Genomic DNA, 20,333 nt, shown 5'->3' with positions numbered 1-20,333 from the left:
CATATCCTTGGTGGATTGGGAGGGGGAATTGAAGTGTTGAGCCACGGGGTGGTTGGGTTGGTTGGTCCAGGTGTCCCAGAGGTGTTCTCTGAAACGTTCCACAAGTAGGCGGCCTGTCTCCCCAATATAGAGGAGGCCACATCGGGTGCAGCGGATGCAATAGATGATGTGTGTGGAGGTGCAGGTGAATTTGTGGCAAATATGGAAGGATCCCTTGGGGCCTTGGAGGCAAGTAAGGGGGGAGGTGTGGGCGCAAGTTTTGCAATTCTTGCGGTTGCAGGGGAAGGTGCCGGGAGTGGAGGTTGGGTCGGTGGCGGGTGTGGACCTGACGAGGGAGTCATGGAGGGAGTGGTCTTTTCGGAATGCTGATAGGGGAGGGGAGGGAAATATATCCCTGGTGGTGGGGTCCGTTTGGAGGTGGCGGAAATGACGACGGATGATACGATGTATATGGAGGTTGGTGGGGTGGTAGGTGAGGACCAGTGGGGTTCTGTCCTGGTGGCGATTGGAGGGGCGGGGCTCAAGGGTCTGGAACCACATGTAGACCAGACCAAATAAGGGTGGCAGATCTCCTTTCCTAAAGGGTATGTCTGACAATCAAACAATGGATTCATTAGCCTCTTAATTCCAGATTTCTTTTGAATTAAAATTCCTCCATCTGCCATGGCAGGATTCAAATCAAGGTCCCCCTGGGTGTCTGGACTAACAGTCCAGAGATAATACCAGTAGGCGTCACCTTCCCTCAATGTAAATGAGTTTGAGACAGTTAAGAGGATGTTTCTTGGAATGACTGGGTTGTCTTATTCTGAAAGGTTGGACAGACTGGGTTAGTTTCCACTGGAATTCAGAAGAACAAGGGACGATTTGATTGAAGTCTATAAGACTCACAAGGTAACACAACCCATTGTTATTCACTAACAATCCCTACTAACAGCTACCCACTCCTTTATCTGTCCGACTGCTCTTCTCTCACTGGGCTCTATCCCCATCTACCATTTATTCCTCACCACCCTACCTTCTGCATAAAAACCAACATTTTCCGTGCTACCATCAGTTCTGAGGAAGCATCACCGGACCTGAAACGCTAACTCTGATTTCTCTCCACAGATTCTGCCAGACCTGCTGAACCTTTGCAGCAACTTCTGATTTTGTTTCGGATTCTGCAGTTCTGTTGGTGTTTGTAAGATCCTGAATAGTCCTGACAATGTGAATGTGGGAAAGATGTTTGAGTCAGTCCAGAACAAGGGGGCACTGTTTTAACATTTTGGGGAAGTGGCGGGGGGGGGGGGGTGGTGTGGCTGGGTCACTGAGTCAAGACAAAGATGAGGAGAATTATTTTCTCTAAGAAAAGTTTAACAATTTTGGAGTTCCTACTCAGAAGACATTAGAGGCAGAAACATTTGATACTTTTAAGGTGGAAGTAAATATGTTCTTAATGGCAGGGGATCAAGAATTAATGGGGGGACGGGGCAATAGGCAAGGGAAATGTGAAACAAGTAGAGTTGAAGAGCAAAATGGTCCTAGATCATAGATTTATACGATATATATGCCTGAATAAACAAGACTAAAACTGGTGATCTGGGTCATTTACAACTATGGGAGCTTGCTAGATGTGAAATGGGCTGCTATGGTTCACATAGAAACCATATTTCAAAAGAAGGAAGAAGGGAATCCAATGACTGTAAAATTCTGTCAAATCTCTGGAGGAAGTGAGAGATGCTATCGCAATGAATAACCTGTCTGGATCATCCATCGTACCATTTTGCTAATGATAGTGGATAGTAAAATGCTTGCTTTGTTGCTACTCCTGGGGTCATTTCATATTGTGCGATTTTCTTATATGATTAGATTCTCTACAGTGTGGAAAGAGGCCCATTCAGCCCAACCAGTCCACACTGACCTGCCAGGGAGTAACCGACCCAGACCCGTTTCCCTCTGAATGAAGCACCTAACACTACGGGCAATTTAGCACAGGCAACCGACCGACCTGCACATCTTTGGATTGTGGGAGGAAACTGGAGCACCCGGAGGAAACCCACACAGACACGGGGAGAATGTGCAAACTCCACACAGACAGTCGCCCGAACCTGGGACCCTGGTGAGGCACCCATGGTAACCACTGAGCCACCGTGCCACCCTTATGTGAGACCGAACGAGAATGGGAACTACTGCATTATTATCAGAACTGATGGTATATCTGTTGCCCTTTCCCTGCTCCATGGTAGAGGACTTGGGTTTTGGAAGGTGCTGCCTGAGGATCTTTGGTGAGTTTCTGCAGTGTATCTTGTTGATGGTATACACTGTTGCTACTGAGCGTCGGGGGGGGGGGGGGGGGTGGTGGATGTTTCTGGATGTGGTGCCAATCGAGCGGGGGCTGCTTTGTCCCTGGATGGTGTCAGCTTCTTGAGTTTTGTTGGAGCTGCCCCCATCCAGGGGCAAATGGGGAGTGTTCCCTCACCCTCCTGACTCGTGCCTTTGTAGATGGTGGGACGGGCTTTCGGGAGTCAGGAGGTGAGTTACTCGCTTCTGGCCAATGGTAAATAGGGTAAGGGACTTAAAGAGGATGATAAAGGAGTCCTCCTTGAACAGTGTGCTAATGGGTGGAGGGAAGATGAAATCTGGGAGTTTGTGAAAGACAGTCCTCCCAGCCTCCAGGTGGCGACAGTAGGACGGTGGAGCGTCTGGGAAGAAATGAGAGTGTATGTGAAGTAGTCCTCCCAGCCTCCAGGTGGCGACAAGTAGGACGGTGGAGCTTCTGGGAAGAAATGAGAGTGCATGTGAAGTAGTCCTCCCAGCCTCCAGGTGGCGACAGTAGGACGGTGGAGCTTCTGGGAAGAAATGAGAGTGCATGTGAAGTAGTCCTCCCAGCCTCCAGGTGGCGACAAGTAGGACGGTGGAGCTTCTGGGAAGAAATGAGAGTGCATGTGAAGTAGTCCTCCCAGCCTCCAGGTGGCGACAAGTAGGACGGTGGAGCTTCTGGGAAGAAATGAGAGTGCATGTGAAGTAGTCCTCCCAGCCTCCAGGTGGCGACAAGTAGGACGGTGGAGCTTCTGGGAAGAAATGAGAGTGCATGTGAAGTAGTCCTCCCAGCCTCCAGGTGGCGACAAGTAGGACGGTGGAGCTTCTGGGAAGAAATGAGAGTGCATGTGAAGTAGTCCTCCCAGCCTCCAGGTGGCGACAAGTAGGACGGTGGAGCTTCTGGGAAGAAATGAGAGTGCATGTGAAGTAGTCCTCCCAGCCTCCAGGTGGCGACAAGTAGGACGGTGGAGCTTCTGGGAAGAAATGAGAGTGCATGTGAAGTAGTCCTCCCAGCCTCCAGGTGGCGACAAGTAGGACGGTGGAGCTTCTGGGAAGAAATGAGAGTGCATGTGAAGTAGTCCTCCCAGCCTCCAGGTGGCGACAAGTAGGACGGTGGAGCTTCTGGGAAGAAATGAGAGTGCATGTGAAGTAGTCCTCCCAGCCTCCAGGTGGCGACAAGTAGGACGGTGGAGCTTCTGGGAAGAAATGAGAGTGCATGTGAAGTAGTCCTCCCAGCCTCCAGGTGGCGACAAGTAGGACGGTGGAGCTTCTGGGAAGAAATGAGAGTGCATGTGAAGTAGTCCTCCCAGCCTCCAGGTGGCGACAAGTAGGACGGTGGAGCTTCTGGGAAGAAATGAGAGTGCATGTGAAGTAGTCCTCCCAGCCTCCAGGTGGCGACAAGTAGGACGGTGGAGCTTCTGGGAAGAAATGAGAGTGCATGTGAAGTAGTCCTCCCAGCCTCCAGGTGGCGACAAGTAGGACGGTGGAGCTTCTGGGAAGAAATGAGAGTGCATGTGAAGTAGTCCTCCCAGCCTCCAGGTGGCGACAAGTAGGACGGTGGAGCTTCTGGGAAGAAATGAGAGTGCATGTGAAGTAGTCCTCCCAGCCTCCAGGTGGCGACAAGTAGGACGGTGGAGCTTCTGGGAAGAAATGAGAGTGCATGTGAAGTAGTCCTCCCAGCCTCCAGGTGGCGACAGTAGGACGGTGGAGCTTCTGGGAAGAAATGAGAGTGCATGTGAAGTAGTCCTCCCAGCCTCCAGGTGGCGACAAGTAGGACGGTGGAGCTTCTGGGAAGAAATGAGAGTGCATGTGAAGTAGTCCTCCCAGCCTCCAGGTGGCGCGGTGGTGGGGGGGGGAAGCTCAGTGCAACTCTGGGAATAAAGGAAGTTGCATGCGAGAGAGTCCTCCCAGCCTCCAGGTGGCAATAGGGGGAACTTGTTTGTTCAGGCGTCAAACGTCCTTGGCGTTGCCATGGCAAAAGCGGCGCGAATCTCGCGAGACAGGGTGGCATTTCCGGTCCGGCCGCGGGGGGAAGAGAGCGTGGTCTGCGCCTGCGCATCGGCTCGTGGTGGGGGTGTGCGGGTGAACGGAACCAAAGGCGACGCTGCGTTTAGAAGGTTTTTTTTTCTCTGGAGAAGAAGGGGCGCCTCTTCGGGCTGTACTGAGTGAGACCGTGTGGGGCGGAGAGAAGGAGAAGCGGGTCCGGGACCTCGGGTGAACTGGGCCTTTCGCCGCCCGCCTCTTTTCGGTTTTTTTTGTGTGTGTGTGTCACCCCGGCAGCGGTTCGCGGGGAACAGCCAATGGCAGGGCAGCCGGAGCATTGAGTGACGGCCGGTCTGACCAATCGGAAGTAGGATCCCCGCCATGTGTGACAGTTAGATCAGCCAATCAACAGCCGGGTGCAGGTTGAGTGACGGCACATCCAGCCAATCGGAGGCTGTCGCGGACTGAGTGACGGTCGGATTGGCCAATCTACAGCGGGGCTGGGTCTGTGTGGCCGCCTGCCCCTCAAGGGGACGGTGATCATTGGCAGGTTGGCTATGAGTCTCCAGCCAATCAGCGAATTGAGTGAGTGGGTCTTTCTTAATTGTTGTCGAGCCTCCAATAGAGAGAGGGGTAACTAACTGGCCAATCAGGTTCTCTCAGGGGGTAACTAACTGGCCAATCAGGCTCTCTCAGGGGGTAACTAACTGGCCAATCAGGCTCTCTCAGGGGGTAACTAACTGGCCAATCAGGCTCTCTCGGGGGTAACTAACTGGCCAATCAGGCTCTCTCAGGGGTAACTAACTGGCCAATCAGGCTCTCTCAGGGGTAACTAACTGGCCAATCAGGCTCTCTCAGGGGGTAACTAACTGGCCAATCAGGCTCTCTCAGGGGTAACTAACTGGCCAATCAGGCTCTCTCGGGGGTAACTAACTGGCCAATCAGGCTCTCTCGGGGGGTAACTAACTAGCCGATCAGCCCCTCTCAGGGGGTAACTAACTGGCCGATCAACCCCTCTCAGGGGGTAACTAACTGGCCGATCAGCCCCTCTCAGGGGGTAACTAACTAGCCGATCAGCCCCTCTCAGGGGGTAACTAACTGGCCGATCAGCCCCTCTCAGGGGGTAACTAACTGGCCGATCAACCCCTCTCAGGGGGTAACTAACTGGCCGATCAGCCCCTCTCAGGGGGTAACTAACTGGCCGATCAGCCCCTCTCAGGGGGCTACTGACTGACCAATCACTTCTTCCCAGGAGGTAAGGAGCTAGCCAATCCATTCCTCCGGGGGGAGGGTAGCTAACTGGCCAATCAACCCCTCTCATGGGGGAACTAACTGACTAATCACTTCCTCCTAGGGGGATAATTAACTGGCCAATCAGTTTCTCTCAAAGGATAAGTAAGTAATTGGCCAATTAGTTCATTCAGAGCTGAAAAATGTGTTGCTGGAAAAGCGCAGTAGGTCAGGCAGCATCCAAGGAGCAGAGGAATCGACGTTTCGGTCATAAGCCCTTCTTCAGGAATCTGCCCGAAACATTGATTCTCCTGCTCCTTGGACGCTGCCTGACCTGCGCTTTTCCACCAACACATTTTTCAGCTCTGATCTCCAGCATCTGCAGTCCTCACTTTCTCCCAATCAGTTCATTCAGTCAATAGGTAAAAGCTGGCCAATCAGCTCCTCTGAGCTAGCCTCCTCTCTGGGGAAGTGAGCCCCACAGAGATAGCAACCTCTGAGTCAGAAAGTTCCTCCCATGTCTTAAATGTGGGAGATCTTTTATTTAAACTGAGCCCTGTAGTTAGTGTCTGTGGCAGAACGGGATACATCATCTCAGCATCCACCTTGTCTAATTTCCTCAGGATCCTTTACGTCTTAATAGGATCAACTAATGGATCATGACCACATCTTTGGGTACCAGTTGAGGAAACCTCTTCTGATTGAGAAGAGGCAGTCCCAAACTGAAGTGGTCCGGTCTCAAATGAGTTAAACAAAGTGAGAGACCATGGGAGCTAAACTCTGATGAAACACAGAATCAAATCTGGAATCTTTGACTCGGTCGGTAAAGGCATCAGGTTAAAAAGCATAAACACTGGTTGGTTCCCCAGCTAGGTCCCGTACCTTTGGAACGATTTCAGGGCCTTGCAGAGGGTGAGGAGGAGTTTTACTGGAACTGGACCAGGGATGAGGGACTTTGATTCATTCAGGAGGCTGGAGATACTGGGATCATTCCCCACAGAGCAGAAAAGGTTTGGGGGAGATTGAATTGAGGTGTTCAAAATCAGGAAGGTGTTTTGGTTGAGTGAATGAGGGAGAAACGGACACAGACTGAAGAGACTAGAGAAAATAACTCAAGGAGAAGATGAGAATAATCTATTGTCACATATATCCAGGGAGATATGATAAAAAGTATTCTTTCACCGCAATCTGGCGCTGTTTTGAAGTAATAAAAGAATAAAAAGAAAATAGAGTTCATCTTCATCTACTGGTGTCCCAACACAGCTTCAGGACTTCTGCATAGTCCTGCTCCAGTCCTACCACATCCAGGAGTCCCCACTTTCGGCACCAACTCTACCGAATGTGTCCAGGCTCCAGGCCTACTGCAGCCAAGAGACCCTGCTTCTCCATCGCCATAGCCAATGCCCCATTACCATTCCAGGAGTTCACACATCAGGCTGATGAGCCAGGAGTCACTACTGACACTGCTCCAGCCAACCCGACTCCTGTGAAACAACCTTGAAGAAGAGGGTTGTTGTGATCTGGAACGGGTGCCGGGAGCAGATTCAACAGGGACTTTCGAAAGGGGAAGTCAGACAAATACATGAAAAAGACAGATCTATCAGGACTATGGGGCTGAGTGGGTTTAATTGGACAGATCTGTCAAAGAGCTAAAGGGCTCTTTTCTAACCTATATTTATTGTCTCTGGGGTGTAGTGTTCAGCCATCAATGTCAGACAGTCATGATAAAAGCAATTGGGAATCCGGGAGAAACCTCACCCAGACAATGGAGGAGTTGAGGCAAATTGAACTGACATATTTAAGGAGGAAGCTGTATAAACAACATGAGACTGGAGGAATAGGTTAGGATGATGGGGGGGGGGGGATGGTGATTCTGGAGTTGAAGAGGGCTGGGAGGAGGCTGTTGTTTAGCAGGAATACCAGCATGGAAGATGGATTTGGAAAGGATTAAATTCCAAGAATGAGTTGCACAGATTGAGCTTATGTTTTCTTGAGCGTAGAAGATTTAGGAGGCCATACAGTAACACAGCATGGAAACAGACCCTTCAGCCCAACTCGTCCATGCTGACCAGTTCTCCTAAACCGAATTAGTCCCATTTGCCTACGTTTGGCCCCTTATCCCTCTAAACCTTTCCTATTCATGCAGCTGTCCAAATGTCTTTTAAATGTAGTACCCAGATCTTATCACTTCTTTCTTCAATTGGGTCAAGCTACTTGAGGATTTTAAGATGATTAAAGCATTCAATGAGGTTGATAGAAATTATTTCCGAAGGTGGAGAAGAGCCATCAAATTCAGACAAACATATGAACGAGGACAAGTCATCAGTTTAGCCCCTCGAGCACGTTCATAATTCAATAAGATCACAGCTGACCTGATTGTAACCTCAAATCTACATTAACCCCTGACCCTGATAACCTTTCAACCCAATGCTGATTAAGATCTAATTGCATAGCTGTTGAAATTGTTCAAGGACTCTGCTTCCGCCACCTACTCTGAAATCCAAAGGTGTGCAGGTTAGGTGGATTGGCCATGGGAAATGCAAGGTTACAGGGACAGGTTGGGGGGTGGGGGGTTGGTGGGATGCTCTTTGGAGGGTCAACGTGGACTCGAGGGCCGAATGGCCTGCTCCCGCACTGTAGGGATGATTCTATGATATTCAGGAATTGACTGCCAAAGAATCTCAATCCTCTGAGAGAAAAGAATTTTGCCCCTCCTCTCTTTTAAATGTATGACTGCTGATTTTTAAAATAATAACCCTCCGTTCTACATTCTCCCATGAGAGGAAACATCCCCTCCACCTCCATCCTGTCAAAACACCTCAGGCTCTTACATGTTTCAATCAATTTGCCTCTTACTCTTCTCAACTTCAATAGATATGAGCCTAACCTGTTCAACCTTGTCTTATAAAAAAAGAACCTGTCCATTCCCAGTATTAATTGAGTAAATGTCTGAAATGCCTCCAATACATTGTCATCCATCATTAAATAAGGAGACCAGTATTGTACACGGTATCCCAGGTGTGGTCTCTCCAATGCTCTGTACAGCTGAACAAAACCCCTCTATTTTTGTCACAATAAATGATAATGTTTTATTAGCTTTCTGAATTACTTGCTATCCCTGGATACTTCTAAGATTCATGCACTGGACACCCAGATCCCTCTGCATCTCAAAGCATCCATCTTTGTTTCTTCAACAAATTTAGTATCAATACCTTAGGTCTCTTCATCAAAGTCATTATGTGGGTTCTAAATAGTTGAAGTCCCAATGATGACTCCTGCAGCACACAATTTGCTTCATCTTGCCGATCTGAAAAAACCCAGTTATGCCTACTGTATTCTGCCTTCCAGCCACTTCTGTCTCCATGCTGAAATATTACCCCAATACCATGAACTTGTATTATCATCAAACATTTTTGATTTGACACATCACCAGCTGCCTTCTGGAAATCCTCTTCATCCATAGCACATATTTCCTCCTTCAACTTCCCCAGTATTGACTGGGAATACTATAGTTCAAGTAGTTAGATGGGTCAGTTTTTGTTCAACGTGTGCAGGAGGGTTTTCTGACACCATATGTAGACAGGCCAACAAGGGGCGATATCATATTGGATTTGGTACTGGGGAATGAACCCAGTCAGGTGTTAGATTTGGAGGTAGGTGAGCACTTTGGTGATAGTGACCACAATTCGGTTATGTTTACAATAGCAATGGGCAGGGTTAGGTATAAACCGTAGGGAAAGAGGTATAACTGGGGGAAAGGCAATTATGAAGCGAGGAGGCAAGATTTAAGATGCATAGGATGGGGATGGACACTGCAGGGGATGGACACTCTTGAAATGTGGAGCTTATTCAAGGAACAACTACTGCGGGTCCTTGATAAGTATATACCTATCAGGCAGGGAGGTAGCTGTTGAGAGAGGGAGCCATGTTTTACTGAAGACGTTAAAGCTCTTGTCAAGAGGAAGACTCATATGAGGATGAGGTGAGAGCTATAGGTTAGCCAGAAAAGACCTAAAGAGAGGGCTAAGAAGAGCCAGGAGGAGACATGAGAAGTTGTTGGCGGAAAACCCTAACGCCTTCTATAGGTGTATCAGGAATAAAAGAATGACTAGAGTAAGATTAGGTCCAATCAAAGATAGTTGTGGAAGTTATGTGTAGAATCTGAGGACATAGGGGAAGTGCTTAATGAATACTTTTTGTCAGGATTCACATTGGAAAAGGGCAATGTTAGTGAGAATCCGGAGATACAGGCGACAGGATTAGATGGGATTGAGGTCGACAAAGGAAAGGTTTTAGCAATTTTGGAAGATCTGAAAATAGGTAAGTCCCCAGGGCCAGATGGGATTTATCCTCGGATTCTCTGGGAAGCCAGGGAGGAAATTGCCGAGCCTTTGGCTTCGATCTTTATGTCATCATTGTTAACAGGAGTAGTGCCGGAAGACTGGAGGATAGCAAATGTTGTTCCCTTGTTTGGGAAGAGGAGTCGGGACAACCCTGGGAATTATAGGCCAGTCAGCTTTCCTTAAGTTGTGGGTAAGGTGTTGGAAAAGATTATAAGAGATAGGATGTATAATCATCTGGAAAGGAATAATTTGATTAGGGATAGTCAACACGGTTTTGTGAAGGGTAAGCCATGCCTAACTAACCTTTATTGAGTTCTTTGAGAAGATGACAAAACAAGTGGATGAAGGTAAGCTGGTTGATGTGACGTATATGGACTTCAGTAAGGTGTTTGATAAGGTTCCACACAATAGGCTATCGCACAAAATACAGAGTTTTGGGATTGAAGGCGATCTAGCGGTTTGGATCAGAAATTGGCTAGCTGAGAGAGGACAGAGGGGGTGGTTGATGGGAAATGTTCATTCTGGAGCTCAGTTACCAGTGGTATGCCGCAAGCATCTGTTTTGAGACCACTGCTGTTTGTCATTTTTATAAATGATCCGGAGGTGAGTGTAGAAGGGTGGGTTGATAAATTTGCGGATGACTCTAAGGTAGGCAGAGTTGTAGATAGTGCTGAAGGATGTTATGGGTTACGCAGGACATAGATAAGATGCAGAGCTGGGCAGAGAAATGGCAAATAGAGTTTAATGTGGAAAAGTGTGAGGTAGTTCACTTCAGAAGAAGTAACAGAAATGTAGAGTACTGGGCTAATGGTAAAACTCTTGGCAGTGTAGATGAACAGAGAGATCTCTGTGTCCAGCTGCATAAGTCCCTGAAAGTTGCCACCCGGGTTGACAGGGTTGTTAAGAAGGTATGTGGTGTGTTGGTGTTTTTTGGTAGGGAGATTTGAGTTTCCGAGCCACGAGGTCATGGTTCAGCTGTACAAGATGCTGATAAGGCCCCATCTGGAGTATTGCGTGCAGTTCTGGTCAACGCATTATAGGAAGGATGTGGAAGCTTGGGAAAGGGTTCAGAGGAGATTTACTGGGATGTTGCCTGGTATGGAGGGAAGGCTGTATGAGGAAAGGCTGAGGGAACTGAGTCTGTTTTCGTTATAGAGAAGAACATTGAGAAGTGACTTAATTGTTGTGGTTCTGTTCGCCGAGCTGGAAGTTTTTGTTGCAAACGTTTCGTCCCCTGGCTAGGCGACATCATCAGTGCTTGGGAGCCTCCTGCGAAGCGCTTCTTTGATGTTTCCTCCGGTGTTTATAGTGGTCTGTCCCTGCCGCTTCCGGTTGTCAGTTTCAGCTGTCCGCTGTAGTGGTTGGTATATTGGGTCCAGGTCGATGTGTTTGTTGATGGAGTTTGTGGATGAATGCCATGCCTCTAGGAATTCCCTGGCTGTTCTCTGTCTGGCTTGCCCTATGAAAGTAGTGTTGTCCCAGTCGAATTCATGTTGCTTGTTGTCTGCGTGTGTGGCTACTAAGGATAGCTGGTCGTGTCGTTTCGTGGCTAGTTGATGTTCATGTATGCGGATTGTTAGCTGTCTTCCTGTTTGTCCTGTGTAGTGTTTTGTGCAGTCCTTGCATGGTATTTTGTACACTACATTAGTTTTGCTCATGTTGGGTATCGGGTCCTTCGTTCTGGTGAGTTGTTGTCTGAGCGTGGCTGTTGGTTTGTGTGCCGTTATGAGTCCTAGGGGTCGCAGTAGTCTGGCTGTCAGTTCCGAGATGCTCCTGATGTATGGTAGTGTGGCTAGTCCTTTTGGTTGTGGTTGTGCTACAAATCTTCGCACAAACTTTGAGGTGACTTAATTGATACGTCAGATAGGGTGGACAGTGAGAGCCTTTTTCTTGGATGGTGAAGGCTAACACGAGGGGACAGAGCATTAAATTGAGGGGTGATAGATTTAGGACAGATATCAGGGGTAGTTTTTTTTTACCCAGAGTAGCAGAGACGTAGAACAAACTGCCTGCAACAGTAGTAGACTCACCGATGTTGAGGGCATTTAAATGGGCATTGAACATACATATAGATATTAATGGAATGGAGTAGGTTAGATGGGCATCGGATTAATTTTGTAGGTCGGTGCAGCAGCGAGGGCCAAAGGGCCTGTACTGAGCTGTAGCGCTCTGTGTAAATAACTCTAATGGTGTGGTTGAACGTGATTCCCTTTCACAAAACTGTGTTGACTCTGCCTGATTATCTTCAGTTTACCTAAGTGCCCTACTAAACCTTTTGTTTGGTAGCTTCTAACATTTTCTCTACAGCAAGTCTAACTGGCCTGTAGTTTCCTGCTTTCTGTCTCCCTTCCTTTCTGAATAAAGGAATTACACACGTTACTTTGCAATCTAATGGGAATTTTGGAAATTTAAAACCAATGCCTGAACTATCTCACATGCCAATTCTTTTAAGACCTTAGGTTGAAGTCCATTAGGACTTGGGCATTTTCACTCTGTTGCTCCAACAATTTACTCAGTACCACATCTCTGGTCATATAGCCACATAGCACGAAACAGACCCTTCGATCCCATCAGGAGAAATTGAGGACTGCAGATGCTGGAGAGCAGAGTCAAGAGTGTAGTGCTGGAAAAGCACAGCAGGTCAGGCAGCATCTGAGGAGCTGGAGAATTGACGTTTCGGGCATAAGCCATTCCTGCTGAAGGGCTTATGCCTGAAATACTGATTCTCCTGCCCCTTGGATGTTGCCTGACCTGCTGTGCTTTTCCAGCATCACACTCTCGACTCTGATCCAACTAGTCCGTGCCGAACATAATTCTAAACTAAACTAGTCCCACCTGTCTGCTCCTGGAGCATATCCCTCCAAACCCTTTCCTATTCATGTCCTTATCCAAGTGTCTTTTAAATGTTGTAACTGTGCCCGCATCCACCACTTTCTCTGGAAGTTCATTTCAAATGCGAGTCACCCTCTTTGTTAAAAAAAATTGCCCCCATGTCTTTTAATCTCTCTCCTCTCACCTTAAAAATATGCTCTATAGTCTTGAAATCCCTGACCCTACAGAAAAGGCGCCTACCATTAACCCGATCTATATCCCTCATGATTTTATAAACCTCTATAAGGTCACCCTTTAACCTCCTATGCTCCAGTAAAAAAAGGCCTGTCCAGCCTTGCTTTATAACTCAAACCTTCCATACCTGGCAACATCCTGGTAAGTCTCTTCTGAACCCTCTCCAGCTTAATCATATCCTTCCTATAACAGGGCGACCAGAACTGGATACAATACTCCAGAGAAGAGGCCTCATCAATGTCCTGTCCAACCCTAAGTTCGGTACCCATAGGGAGGGCCTCAACCGGGACCTTGGGTTCATGTCACATTACAGGATCACCATTGCACTACACACACACACACACACACAGATATTCCTACACACACACACACACACACACACACTCTCACATACACACGGACACAGATACACACAGACGCGCACACAGACACCCACACACACCCTTATGGACACACACACTCCCACACATGCACACCCTCACAGACTTAAGACAGTCTGCACTCACTATACACACACACACACACACACGCTTTCTCACACTCACAACCCCCACCTCAGACAGACACATTCACACACAGACAGACAGACAAAGACCCACATGCACACCTATATTTTGTGTGCTGAATTTGTACTTGCAGAGTTACATTGCACTTTGCTCAAAAACTGCATACATTCATGTAGAACTCTGAGTTCAAAAACTGCATGAATTTATGTAAAACTCTGTTATCGCACTTTTTAGATTAGAATCAATCTAAACATCAGGTCATAGACAGAGAACACAGGGGGCTAACACCTTCAACATATTGTCTAGCTATCACCATTGTTAACAGCTAACCCGAGAATGCAACTTTTAAAAAAAAAGGGTTTTGTGATTTACACATGAAAGAAATGAAACTATCACTGTATTCTAACAGATGAAAGGCTTAACAGACAATCAATTTTTCAATGTATAATTTCAGTTACATCACACTGCAAATTTTTGCTATAAATTCTGTGTTACTATCGAGCCCTCCACAATCACCTGATGAAGGAGCGTCGCTCCGAAAGCTAGTGTGCTTCCAATTAAACCTGTTGGACTATAACCTGGTGTTGTGTGATTTTTAACTTTGTACACCCCAGTCCAACACTGGCATCTCCAAATCCTGTCCAACCCTCAACATGATGTCCCAACTCCTACACTCAAAGGACTGAGTAATGAAGGCAAGGGCGCTAAACATGTTTCTATATGTGACACAAACTTCAAAGAGTTACGTACATGGTCCCTCTGTTCTACAACACCACCAATTTTGGTGTCATCTGCAAACTTACTAACTATATTCTCATTTATATAAATGATAAACAAAAGAGAACTCAGAATTGATCCCTGTGAGACACCGCTGGTCATGGGTCTCCAGTCTGAGAGCGATTTTGCTTTTCCTGAATGCTTCCCTCCCTCTCATTTCCTTATTTATAACTGCTTCAGGGATGTTTCTGGAATCATGTACAGTGAACATCAGTGTAAGATATCTGTTCGATTCATCTACCACCTCCTTATTTTTCATTATTAATTTGGAGTGTTGTGTTCAGCTCTGAGCACCTTAATTAATGAATAATGTTAAAGCCCTGGAGAGAATGTAAAGGTGATTTACCAAAGATGTGCAGGTCAGGTAAACTGGCCGTGCTAAATTGCCCCATAGTGTCAGGTGCATTAGTCAGAGGGAAATGGGTCTGGGTGGGTTATGCTTGAGAGGGTCGGTGTGGACTGGTAGGGCCGAAGGGCCTGTTTCCACACTGTAGGGAATCTTAAAAAAAAATGATAACAGGAATGTGGGATTTTAGTACCCAGGAGACAGGAGAGAAATTGGGCATATTCTCCATGGATCATAGAAGATCAGGAGGTTGAGATGTTCAAAATTATGAACAATTTTGAAAGGGTGAACAAAGATATTCTGCTTCCACTCGTTGGTATGTCAGTAACTAGGGGGTCAGATTGTCAGTGAGATGAGGAGGAACTTCTTTACTCAGCGAATGTTGTTAGAATTTCGAATGCACTGCCAGAAAGAGTGATGCAGGTAGAGTCCACACAAGGCTTGAAAAGGGAGCTGGGTATGTGTTTGAAAGTGATGAGGTTAGAGGGCTATGGAGATAAGGCTGGAGAATGGGACTAGGTGGCACCACCTTCGGGAGCTGGTAGAGACACAATGGGTCAAATAGCATCCTTCTGCACTGGAAAATTCTGTGATTCTATAATTTTCCAGGAGTCGCTTTCTAAAAGACCAATGCTCACTTTTTTTAACTCGTTCCTTTATAAAAATACTTGTAGAAATTCTTACCAACTGTCTTAATGTTTCTAGCTAGGTTTCTCTCTCGCTCCGATTTTTCTCTCCTTATCTTTGCGATCTTTTATGTTTTTCTAATCATATAATGCCACTTGTCAGTACACAATTATGTTACTTTTCTAACATTTAGATACTGTTTTTAAGATGGGTGTTTGGTACAATTGGGCAGTGAATCTCTCACTTGGAATGTTTTGTACTCCTGAAAAGTACCTCTTCTGTGTATTATTAAATAGCTACTTAACTTAAGTCTCTTATTGACCCATCCTTTAATATAATACAATTTAGCCAGTGCAGCTTTCATGGTCCTCAAAATTCCCCTTATTTAAATTTGTTTTATAAAACAATACTCTCTGACTCAGCCCTCTCTCCCTCAAACAGAATCTGAAATTCAGATACGTTAAGGTTGCTGAATGCCTGGAGTTGCTTTTACTATGAGATCATTCATTAACTCTATTAAGCCAGACCACTCAGGATTGATGGGGCAATTCTTCACATAAAAAGGGGGAGAGGAAATCTGGAACTTCTGTTTTGTTCTCTCACTCTTTTTCTCTCACTCACCCCCTCTCCCGCTTACCCTCCCTCCCTCCTTCTCTCTCTTTCCATATATAAGCCTGGACATTAATCCCAGTTTTGTCACTTGTAAATAGGAGTTAAGGAAGCAAGGAGGGAATAAATGGAGTTAGGAAAGAGATTGGCTTTAATTGAATTGGATGATGGGACAAGCTCAAGTGGCTGAGTGACCTCTTCCCGGTTCCAATGTAATATAAATACTGGTTAAAATATAAGCACTGCCGCAGTTAGGCAGTAGTGTGGGGGTGTAAAAAAAAATGCTGATTATTGGTGTTAATATGACTATCCCTTTCAGTGGTTAAGTAGTCATTCGATGGGTATCAGTCTCAGGACTGAGTAATGAGGAAGTGTGTTCCTGCCTCACTCCAGAGATCTCAGCACAGAAAATTAGGTTGATGCTCCCAGGGTTAATGCTGAGGGAGTGCTGCACTCTCGTAGGGTCAGTGCTGAGGGAGCGCCGCACTGTCGGAGGGTCAGTGCTGAGGGAGCGCCGCACTGTCGGAGGGTCAGCGCTGAGGGAGCGCCACACTGTCGGAGGGTCTGTGCTAAGGGAGCACCGCACTGTCGGAGGGTCAGTGCTGAGGGAGCGCCGCACTGTCGGAGGGTCAGTGCTGAGGGAGCGCCGCACTGTCGGAGGGTCAGTGCTGAGGGAGCGCCACACTGTCGGAGGGTCTGTGCTAAGGGAGCACCGCACTGTCGGAGGGTCAGTGCTGAGGGAGCGCCGCACTGTCGGAGGGTCAGTGCTGAGGGAGCGCCACACTGTCGGAGGGTCAGTGCTGAGGGAGCGCCGCACTGTCGGAGGGTCAGTGCTGAGGGAACCGGCACTGTCGGACGGTCTGTGCTGAGGGAGCACCGCACTGTCGGAGGGTCAGTGCTGAGGGAGCGCCGCACTGTCGGAGGGTCAGTGGTGAGGGAGCGCCACACTGTCGGAGGGTCTGTGCTGAGGGAGCACCGCACTGTCGGAGGGTCAGTGCTGAGGGAGCGCCGCACTGTCGGAGGGTCAGTGCTGAGGGAGCGCCGCACTGTCGGAGGGTCAGTGCTGAGGGAGCGCCACACTGTCGGAGGGTCTGTGCTGAGGGAGCACCGCACTGTCGGAGGGTCAGTGCTGAGGGAGCGCCGCATTGTTGTTTCTCTGAGGAACATCCAAAGACGGTGAAAGTTATCCGATAAATATGGAAGCTGCTTGCGTATTGGGGTTGAGGTTGAGGCTGTGGAGCAGGCCATTCAGCCCATCGAGCCCCTTGCTGTGTTTGTGGTAGACCAGTTGCCCGTCCAGTGTCACTCAATGATCCTTCTCCACTCTCTCTCTTTTCTCTTCCAGGATGAGCGAGGCCTGGGGATTCCTGTGAGTCTGACACCATCCCTGATTCTCCCCCACCCCCCACCCCCCCCCCACTCCCGACACACGGTTCACACCTCCTCTTCTCCCCCCCCCCCCCCCGATGGAGTTCCCTGACCATGGTCGTTTGCTGCTGCAGAGCCTGCGGGACCAGAGACACCAGGGCTTCCTGTGTGACTGCACGGTGCTGGTGGGGGCGGTGCAGTTCCAGGCCCACCGGGCCGTGCTCGCCTCCTTCAGCACCTACTTCCACATGTTCTACAAGGAGGAGGCGGTAGGCCGCAGGGACGTAGTGGGCCTGGACGACGAGATAGTGACGGCGCCGGCCTTCTCCCTGCTGCTGGAGTTCATGTACGAGGGCCGGCTCCGCTTCAGCGGTGCGCCCACCGAGGATGTGCTGGCTGCGGCCAGCTTCCTGCACATGAACGACATCGTCAAGGTGTGCAAGGGCCGGCTGAAGGCCCGGGCCCTGGCGGAGGCTGACAGCACCCGCAAGGAGGATGAGGCCCAGCAGCAACCGGGAGCAGGGGGAGGGCTCGGCCTATCCGCCTCCTACCGGGGGGTCGTGCCTCCCCCACCCGTCCCTCCCCTGCAGCCCCCACCGCCCTCTCGGAGACAGCCCCCGGTGCCAGCGGAGCTGCCCTACGCCTCGGGGGGCGAGGAGGACAGGGCCGGAGCCTCCCTCCTGCTGCTGCAGCCCCCCGAGGCACCGGCCCCCGGTCGCTGGCCCCCCGAGCCGGCCGACACCACCACCAGCAGCCAGGCCAGCATGGAGACCGAGGCCTACCCCAGCAGGCCGGCCGGCAACGTCCTGGCCAGCCCTTCCTCCTCCACGGCGGAGGCCCCCTGCCCTCGCTGGGCCGGGCTGTCGGGCAGCAGGAGGAGGCCCCACCAGGAGGAGGAGGAGGAGGGTGGGGAGGAGGAGGCAGGGGACGGGGACACTGAGGACGACGGCGATCTGATCACGGTCAAGGTGGAGGACGACCTGTTCTCCGAGGAGGAGGCCGGAGAGGAACCGCCTGAGGGCGATGCTCCCGAGGAGGTGGAGGCCGCTGCTGCCTCCTGCTGCCCGCAGCTCGATGACCTCTTCCAGCAGCCACCGGCGGAGTTAGCCCAGGCCCAGACCCCGGCCTTGGCCTGTGGAGGGGGAGGGGGCCACATCGTCATCTCGGACGAGGATGAGATGCCGTCGGAGGATGACGCGTTCCCGGCTCCTGGCCTCTACCACCACCGGGGTCTCCCACCCCCCGCCCCACAGGCCTCTCCGGGAGACCTGGGCTCCCCTGCCGCCTTGGGCCTTTCAGCCAAGCTCTACTTCCAGGACCTGCCGCCAGGGCCAGGGCCAGGGCCTGGGCCGGGCCCAGCCGGCTCAGAGGATGAGCTGCCGACCTGCGGGGCCTGCGGCAAGACTTTCTCCTGTGCCTACAGCCTGAAGCGGCACGCCCTGGTGCACACCCGCGAGAGGCCCCATAGCTGCCGCTTCTGTCTCCGTCGCTACTCACAGTCCGGGGACCTGTACCGCCACATGCGCAAGTACCACAACGCCCACGTCTCGTCGTCATCCCCTGGACCAGGCCCCGGACCAGGCCCTGGTCCCGGACCCAGCCCCGGCCGACAGGACTCCTCCAACGGTGGCTGGAAGTGGATGGACAAGCCTCCTTCAGAACAGTGGAAATGAGATCCATTCCCTTTCCCTGACCTCTCCTCCACCCTTGACCCTTCCCCCTCTCTATCCTCAGTTCAATTCTTACCCCTCTTTTACTCTCAACCCTTCCCCCACCCTCCACTACCTTCAACCTTTCCCCCAACCATCCACTACCCTCAACCCTTCTCCCCCCACCCTCCACTCTTCCCCCATCTTAAACTCTTCCCCACTCGACTACCCTCAACCCTTCCCCCATCCTCAACCCTTCCCCACCCTCCACTACCCTCAATCCTTCCCCCACCCTCAACCCTTCCCCACCCTCCACTTCCCTCAACCCTTCCCTCCCGACTATCCTCAACTGAACTCTTCCCCCTCTATCCCCAACTCTTCCACCCCCCTCTATCCCCAACTCTTCCACCCCCATTAGCCTCATCTCTTCCTGCCCCATCATTAACCCCTACCCCTCCCCCTCTGTGCCCTGAAGTGACAGTGGACAGTTTTCGATGCTGCAAGAGTTCTGACATTTGGAGGAAAAAAACCCCACAAAATTGCAACAAACAAAATCTTTTATATATAAATATATATATCTCCACACCAGCCATCCTGTAAAATGACTTTAAATTAAATTCATCCCCAGGAGCAGTTGAGTAAAAGCTGTACATTTGAGGAATGGTCTTTGTTTCTAATTAATTTCTTTGTTTTTTTTCTCTCTCTCTGGGTCAAATGGGTATGTTTTAACAGCATTCAATTTGTTACATATATTAAAACAATCTTGGACCAGTTTGCTGCACTCACCTCACTGCTGTGTGATAATCCTGTTGACTATGTTTGTGATGGTAATTTGTTAATGTAAACGTGTCACATTGTGAAGACTGCCATTTTAGCCAGGGGGCACCCGCTGGGCAGGAGGAGGAGTGTGTGGGGGGGGGGGGCAGATGTGGTTACAGGGACAGTTTTTAAAGTGAGGGTCTATGGTAATTGTGTATGTCCTATCAACAGACTACTCTGGTCTCATTTTCCAGCACTTGGCCTTTAGCCTTTTGATGACTTTCTGATAAAGCTGTTCAGAGATGTTATTACAGTACTCTGAGACTCATACCCAGGTCTGCTGTCTCACTGGTAAGAGCCCCCTCACATAACCTTATATGCTACGCTGATCGAAACGATCATCTGAATCTCAGATGTCTTGGTGTTTCCCAACTCTTCGTTTTAGGCAGAATTCCAGATACCCACCACGTTTTGGGTGAAAACAAATCCTGCCTTAAATCCCCTCTAAACCTCCCGCTCTTCACCTTAAATCTATGCTTCCCCCACCCCCCCTCTACTAAGGAAAAATGTTTCTCACTGTCTGTGCCTCTCTGTTGTACACCTCAGCCTTCTCTACTTGAAGGAAAACAACACATCTATCCAGTCTCTTCACTGCTGAAACATTCCAGCCCTGGCAACTCCCTGCTGAATCTCTGTACGCCCTCTTAACTGCAACCACATGCTTCCTGTCAGAACTAGGAACAGGTAGTGGCCATCTGGCCCCGGCTCCATC

At 49.5% G+C, this 20,333-nt stretch overlaps 1 protein-coding gene across 1 annotated transcript; it reads left to right on the top strand.

The window, feature by feature from the left end:
- Positions 1-4,344: 4,344 nt before the first annotated feature.
- Positions 4,345-19,574, top strand: LOC122543822 (zinc finger and BTB domain-containing protein 3-like). Its single transcript, XM_043682624.2, has 2 exons — positions 4,345-4,866; positions 17,131-19,574. Exon 2 carries the CDS (start codon positions 17,252-17,254, stop codon positions 18,824-18,826), a length of 1,575 nt encoding a protein of 524 aa, XP_043538559.2. The 5' UTR covers positions 4,345-4,866; positions 17,131-17,251; the 3' UTR covers positions 18,827-19,574.
- Positions 19,575-20,333: the final 759 nt, after the last annotated feature.

This window comes from Chiloscyllium plagiosum, unplaced genomic scaffold, assembly GCF_037043375.1.
Source record: "Chiloscyllium plagiosum isolate Xiang-an unplaced genomic scaffold, Cpla_swu_hap1 HiC_scaffold_46, whole genome shotgun sequence".
Lineage (NCBI taxonomy): Eukaryota > Metazoa > Chordata > Chondrichthyes > Orectolobiformes > Hemiscylliidae > Chiloscyllium > Chiloscyllium plagiosum.
Note: the sequence above shows the minus strand (reverse complement) of the source record. Positions and strands in the feature narration are given on the sequence as shown.